Genomic DNA, 7,300 nt, shown 5'->3' with positions numbered 1-7,300 from the left:
CAGGAGGCTGAGGCAAGAGAATCGCTTGAACCCGGGAGGCAGAGGTCACAGTGAGCTGAGATCGTGCCACTGCACTCCAGCCTGGGTGACAGAGCCTCTGTCTCAAATAAATAAATAAATAAATAAATAAATAAAATAAAGTTCCCAGGTGATTCTACTGTGTAGCCTGGAGCAAGACCACAGGAGATGCGTTGTCTAAAGGGGAAAGGGGGGGAAGACTGAAGAGTTGGGTTGAGATGGGCAGTCATGCCTCATTTCACAGATGGGGAAACTGTAGCTAAGGGAGGTGATGTCACCTGCCCAGGGCAACCTGAAAGTTGCAACCAGCCTCTTCCTCACCCCTGCAAAGAGAAAGAAGACAGCCCTGCCCTACAGCGGACTTTACCTCTCTCCAATCAAGGTCCCTCCAGATGCATCCATGCAACTCTGACTCAGTCCAAGACCCCCGGCTCTGCCACTGTGCGGGACCAGGGAGGACAGTGAGGATGCTTTCAGAATACTTTTTAACCCAAGGGTTGAAACAAAACAAAAAGAATGTTTTTCTTTCACTCAAGGCTATGCAGGAAGCATTCCACTCCACCTACATGTCATTTGTCTCATCAGAGTTTGAGGGTTTGGGGTTGTTTATGACATATTTCCAGACTACAAAAAATACAGAAAGTGGGACAAAGAGCATGAGTGCTCTGCTTTTAAATCAAGATGGATTTAATTTTCAGAAACAGCATTACACACTCGGGGCTCTGAGTTCAAATCTGAGCTCTACTACTTTACTAACTATATAGTCTTGGCCAAGTTACCTAATTACTCCTAGCCTCAGTTTCCTCAGCTGTAAAATGGGGATAGGTACAGCACCTGATTTGTGGGATTATCCTGAGGATCAACGGAGTTAATACCTAAAAGACACTCAGTAAATAGGGCTTGATAACATAGGAGCCATTCACTAACTGGCAGCTTTTACTGCCACCGTTCCCCAGGATGTTGTCATTATTTTTGATTTGGAAAGGTCACAGACAGCTCTGGGACCAGCTGGAGACACGGTGGAGGTTGTGAAACCCAGAATGAAACCAATTCTCCATGTTCGCAAAATCACATTCTGTGGTGAGTGTGGAAACCCCTAAACTCGCCCCCTTCACTTCTGACGCCCTGGGAGAAAAGCTTGTGATACAAGGAAAGGCTAAAGTCCAAGGTGGGTACTGAGAAATGATTTCCCAGTTGGGAGTTTTGGTGGCAAGGTTTTAGGAAAAGAAAAAACTCATGAGGAGCAAGGTGTCTATTTTCTGAGGCTGCATTCCCAGAAACAGGGCCCCAGCTCACCCCCGGGGGCCTCATCTGAGCCCCTCTGTACTCTATTGCTGCGTGGTCTCCAGGGATCACTCCACCTCTCTGAGTTTCTCTGGTAAACAGGGCTAAGACCCATCTGTCAGGGTTTGTGTAAGGAATCACTGAAATAATGGAAGCGAAAGTTGTAAAAGCACTTATGCCTATGAGAGGGTTGAGACCCCATGCCACAGGCTGGGTTGAGGACAGGTAGAAGGAGGAGGCCTGGCTCCCCAGATTCCCAGCCTTGGGCACACAGAGAAAGAGGAGGAGGGATGAACAGCAGCTGACCTGACACATTACACTTTCCCTTATTGCCACCCTGTGCCCAGGCCTCTTAGCAAATGGGGGAAAGATAGTGGCAGCTCTGGCAGGCATCAGGCCCAGCCTTAGCTGCCCAAAGGTCATAAACATCCTGCAAAAGGAAGCAAAGCTCATCCACCCTCCCAGGCTTTGACCACCAGGCCCAGGCCTATTCTCCTACAGGGCAAACCTCACCTTCTGCTGAGTCAGAACTGCCCCTCTACTCACCCCCACTACTACCAACAAGCACTGCTGGGGGTTTTCACCTGTTACCTGGAATCCTTATAAGAGCCCCATGTTACCAGTCGGGAAACTGAGCTCAGAGATGGGAATTAATTAACTTCCCTAAGGTCTCAGAGCTCCCCAAAAAGCAGCACCAGGATTCTGCAGCAGACCTGCCTGAGCTTCAAGGTGAGGTTCTTCCCACCACACCAAGTAATTCACACCAAGGTACTGACATCCAACAACTGTGCTCCCATGGCAAAACTGGCCTCTGCCTCACCGCACTCTCAGCCTGAAATGCCCTTTTGCCGCTCACCTGGAAGATTCCTACTCATCCCTCGAGACGGGCTCAACATGTCCACTCCTCAATGCATCCCCTGATGCCTCAGCAAAGCGAGTTGCTGCTGCCACCACAGCCAAGCCATAGCCTTATTATTGGATGACTCATTGTTAAGCCTAGCCTGTGGGAAGAAGTGATCAATTTCCTTGCCCAGCCTGCCAGCATTCCAAGGGCCAGGATTCCGTCTAATTCACCATTATCCAGCCTGGCACTGACAATGTTCTCAGCAGAGGTATATGGCAGAGGGATGCACGGCTTCCTCCTCAAGCCCCTCTCAGCCTGTGGCTGAATAAGGATGAAACCCTGAAAGGCCTGAAGCCCCAACTGCTATTTAAGAAGGGTCCTCTTTTCTTCTTCTCTCCCCTCCCCTTTGCACCTTAACTAATTCCACAGAGATCCATCAGAACATCAAGCAAACATAGATGATAGAGCAGTCAATGAGGGAGTCTAGGCTCAGAGAACAGGGAAGGCCTATCAATTTCCTCATATTATGGAGCCTCACTTTCACTTTGGGGTTTCATTTCCTTGGCAGCAGCTGCTCAACAAGCCACAGATTCAAGGATGGGGCAGGTGGAGGAGGGAAGGGAAAGGCTCCCCGCCCACTCATTCTAGCAAATTTGGAACACAGAGAGGAAAAAAATAATCACAGCAGGGGGCATCACAGGCTGAACTAAAGGGCTCAGGAAACTGTGGACACAGCCTCTTCCATCCCCCAGGAGGCTCCTGGGAGCTGCTTCAACAACAACTAACATAAAAGCCGTAAAGGCCCACAGTGGGGAGGCAGGAGCTGTCCTTCCCCACTGTAGACAAATAGGAGCAAGATTTCTGTTGAGGGTAGTTTTGTTTGGAGTTTTTTGTTTTGTTTTGTTTTTTTCTGCAGGGTCTCGCTCTGTCACCCAGGCTAGAGTGCAGTGGTGCAATCATGGCTTACTGCAGCCTTGACCTCCCGGGCTCAAGTGATCTACCCACCTTGGCCTCTCAAAGTGCTGCAATTACAGGCACGAACCACCCCATCTGGCCCAAAGGGAATTTTAAAACAAAAATAAAACCTATCAAAAGTCGGTCTGCCGGCCGGGAGCGGTAGCTTACGCCTGTAATCCCAGCACTTTGGGAGGCAAAGGAGGGCAGATCACGAGGTCAGGAGATCGAGACCATCCCGGCTAACATGGTGAAACCCCGTCTCTACTAAAATTACAAAAAATTAGCCGGGCGTGGTGGTGGGCGCCTGTGGTCCCAGCTACTCGGGAGGCTGAGGCAGGAGAATGGTTGGAACCCGGGAGGCGGAGCTTGCAGTGAGCGGAGATCCACCACTGCACTCCAGTCTGAAAAACAAAAAAACAAAAAAAAAAACAGTCGGTCTGCCTTTTATTACTACCATGTGCTGGCCGTTTTAAACAATGTCAGTGATAAAATACCACTCCCCCAAAAAATGTCTTATTTGCCTAAATTCTAATTGCTGTAGTTACCATTGAGATTTAGTCATATACATGTGAGCCTCCAATTAGCACATTTTTATTTCTTATCCTTCTAAAACTTTTGTCTTCTACAAGTTAAATCGGAGAACACACAGTTACAGTTAGTTCCTGAAACACACAGACTCAGCCACAATTTCTGTTTCAGTGATCAGTTCCTAAAGGCTCAGAATAATTTGAACTCCATTTACACAGTTTATGTAGCCAGTCTCTGTGGTCCTGCATTTTCCTGTGTTTAAACATAAAAACAGCCTGTCTCCCAGTGCCAAAAGAAACTAAAAGAATGATGTTCGAAAGCCTGGGTGATTTTCATCATTTTTAAAGCAATGGATTAAGTAAATGTCAAGGTTCACTATCACTCAGCCATTTTCTCTGATTTTTACAAAAGAAAAACTTGGGGAATTTTGCCAAATATAATTGAAATGTATGATGTGCCGGACGCGGTGGCTCACCCGTGTAATCCCAGCACTTTGGGATGCTGAAGCGGGCAGATCACCTGAGGTCGGAAGTTCGAGACCAGCCTAACCAACATGGAGAAACTCCGTTGCTACTAAAAATACTAAATTAGCCAGGCACGGTGGCGCGTGCCTGTAATCCCAGTTACTTGGGAGGCTGAGGCAGGAGAATCACTTGAACCCAGGAGATGGAAGTTGCAGTGAGCCGAGATCTTGCCATTGCACTCCAGCCTGGACAACAAGAGTGAAACTCCATCTCAAAAAAAAAAAAAAAGAAAAAGAAAAATGTATGAGGAACTGTCTGGTGAAGATTTTGTTGTTGTTTTTGTTTTTAGAGATGGGGTCTTGCTATATTACCCAGGGTAGTTTCAAACTCCTAAGCTCAAGTGATCCTCCCACCTTGGCCTCCCCAAGTGCTGGAATTATAGTAATGAACCACTGCACCCAGCCTGTCTTAGTGAAAATGTCTCTAAAAAGGAGATATTTAGGCTGCTAGAAATGATTAAAGGAAAATGACTTAGCCAGTATTGCAATGTCTGGAATTTATTATGAAATGGGATTTTTATAAATCTCTGCCAAACTAATCCTGATGGTTAAGGCTTTTCCTTTGTCTCTCTAGTTTTATATGAAAGCAGCTTTTGAAATTAAAATTAATAAAAAAAAGTTCTTCAATCAACTGTGCGCAAAGATGGACTAGCAGATATAGCTCCCCTGAATACTGACCATGAATATGCAAAGAAGATTGATTTTGACAATGTCATGGACAACTCTTCAGAAGTTTCCAAAACAGAAATTGTACTGTTATTATTATTCATCACTGATACCAGCCTACGTATAAGTTTTTCCTTTTTTCAAAAATACATTAATGTGATTCAAACCTACGAATCTATTACTTTTTCCTGCTTTTGCATGATCACATTTACTTCATTTTTCATTTTTCATTTTTTTAGTCTCATGCTTACATAAATGAGGTTTTTACTGTCATGATTACATATACGAGGTTCAATAAAAGAAAATGTTCACTGTGTTTCTTTCTGGACGTTATTACTATTCATTGCATGATTATTGCTAAAAATAATGTTGTCAGATAGAGAAGGATATTAAAAAGTGACCACTCCAGGTGTCAAACATGCCAGATACACCCTGACACCAGGCAAAACTCTTTATATGGACTGAGATAATAACAACAGTGAACTATGGTTGAGCACTCACAATGTGTGCTAGGCATTGTTCTGGGCACTTCGTGAGTATTAAGTCATATAATCTTCACTCTGCAGCAGGCTCGGTGGCTCACGCCTGTAATCCCAGCACTTTGCGAGACCGAGGCGGGCGGATCATGAGGTCAGGAAGTCGAGACCATCCTGGCTAACACCGTAAAACCCCGTCTCCACTAAAAACACAAAAAATTAGCCAGGCGTTGTGGCACGCGCATGTACTCCCAGCTACTCGGTAGGCTGAGGCAGGAGAACCGCTTGAACCCGAGAGGCGGAGGTCGCAGTGAGCCGAGATCGCGCCACTGCACTCCAGCCTGGGTGACAAAGTGAGACTCCATCTCAAAACAAAACAAAACCAAACCTTCACTCTGGGAAACAGTGGATTTGAACTTGATCGAAGTCTCACAGCCAGATGCTCAACACTAGGTGGGTCTACCTCCAAATCCTGTCCTCTGAATCCCTCTGCTGCAGTCCGGCCAGGGGAAGGGGGGCAGTCGCCTGGCACAGTTACGCTGGGAGTCCGCTGGCAGGGCTGGTCATGGGATGAGTCAGCTGACACAGCCCCCAAGGCCTGTCCCGGTGTCCGGGTGTGGCTCCGGAGGGCAGCGCTGGACTTCTGCGGACAGACCTGCCCCCTGGCCACCTCCCTCCTGAGGGTCCCGCCTTCCGCTGGGCGCGTTTCAGGCAGGGCGCCCCCACACCGGCCCCCGGAAGGATGCGTCGAGACAACTCCAACAGGTGCGCGCCGACCCGCAGCTGACACCAATGCCCCGCAGCTGACAGAGGTGTGGGCCCCACATCCTCCAGGTTCCTCTCTCGGAAGCAGTAATTCAGGCTCCGAGACAATGAGTCCCCACTAACAAGGGGCTCCCACGCCCGCCCAGCCCCGCCCCGCACTTACAATGAGCGCACGCATCTTCTCTCGCGGTGTGGACCCTCAAGGCCAGGCTCGATTTCGCTGCGTAGATGTCTGAGGCAGGGGAAGCAGGGATTTATTGTCATTAACAGGAAACTGCGTCCCCAGACCCCAGGGGACGGCGGCCTCTGTTGGGGAGAGCGTTCGAGGCGCGCCTCGGAACCCAGGAACAACCACCTCGCTCCCTTTAACAACTTTCTTACCGGGGCCCAGCGGGCGCCCAGGAGGCTGCAGCTGCCAACGGGCGGCTCGGCAGGCTTGTCTACACCCGCCCCACCCAATTTCATCTCTTCCTCGCGGACCGGGAGAAGCATCCCAGGCACCTCGCCCGGCCTTATCGCACCCTTCCAGGAAGACCCTCTCCACCCACCTCGCGGACTCAGAGGCAGCGCTGCCGCCTCAGCAATTGGACCGGGTCTAATGGCCGCAGTGGCCGGGCCAGCGTGAGGTCACCCGGCCCCTCCCCGCGCCGCCGGCTAATGAGAGCCTCGCAGAGCGCCCGGCCCCAGCCCCGGGGACTGCAGGACGCCCGCGTCCCTGGCACCGCCTCTTCCCGCCTCACCCGTGCCCTCCGCGCCCAGCATCCAGGAGTCGCACACACTCGACCTCTGCACACGCATCACACTGCAGGGCCATGATCAGTTTACTTTCGCCTTCAGTCAAGAATGGGCTTATAGTTTAAAAACTGAAGGAGTTAGAAATATACCACCATGGGCCCAGCGCGGCGGCTCACGCCTGTAATCTCAGCACTTTGGGAGGCCGAGGCGGGCACATCACGAAGTCAAGAGATGGAGATCATGCTGGCTAACACGATGAAACCTGGTCTCTACTAAAAACATAAAAAAGTAGCCGGGCGTGGAGGCGTGCTCCTGTAGTCCCAGCTAGTCGGGAGGCTGAGGCAGGAGAATCACTTGAGCCCAGGAGGCGGAGCTTGCAGGAGCCGAGATCGCGCCACTGCACTCCAGCCTGGGTGACAGAGTAAATACCACCGTGGCATGTTGGCTGTTTTGAATTAAAGCCATTTAAAAATCAGCAGGTGCAAGAAGACCCCTTTTCTGTTT

General features: G+C 49.6%; 1 protein-coding gene across 2 annotated transcripts in view; it reads right to left on the bottom strand.

Annotated features, from left to right (window-relative positions):
* The window catches only part of PLA2G16 (phospholipase A2, group XVI), a 35,173-nt gene extending 28,403 nt beyond the window's left edge, over nucleotides 1-6,770 (bottom strand). Inside the window, exons 1-2 of one of the 2 annotated variants that reach the window (XM_011942635.1) lie at nucleotides 6,610-6,707; nucleotides 6,225-6,293 (exon numbers count right to left, since the gene is read on the bottom strand). In XM_011942635.1, the coding sequence (XP_011798025.1) occupies nucleotides 6,225-6,239 (15 nt within the window). In that variant the 5' untranslated portion in view covers nucleotides 6,240-6,293; nucleotides 6,610-6,707. Of the gene's footprint in view, nucleotides 1-6,224 lie in introns of both variants that reach the window. The other variant, XM_011942634.1, reaches the window with a different exon arrangement.
* Between the last annotated feature and the right edge of the window lie 530 nt (nucleotides 6,771-7,300).

This window comes from Colobus angolensis, unplaced genomic scaffold, assembly GCF_000951035.1.
Source record: "Colobus angolensis palliatus isolate OR3802 unplaced genomic scaffold, Cang.pa_1.0 Scaffold21, whole genome shotgun sequence".
NCBI classification, from domain to species: domain Eukaryota; kingdom Metazoa; phylum Chordata; class Mammalia; order Primates; family Cercopithecidae; genus Colobus; species Colobus angolensis.
This window is presented reverse-complemented; position numbering and strand designations above follow the sequence as displayed.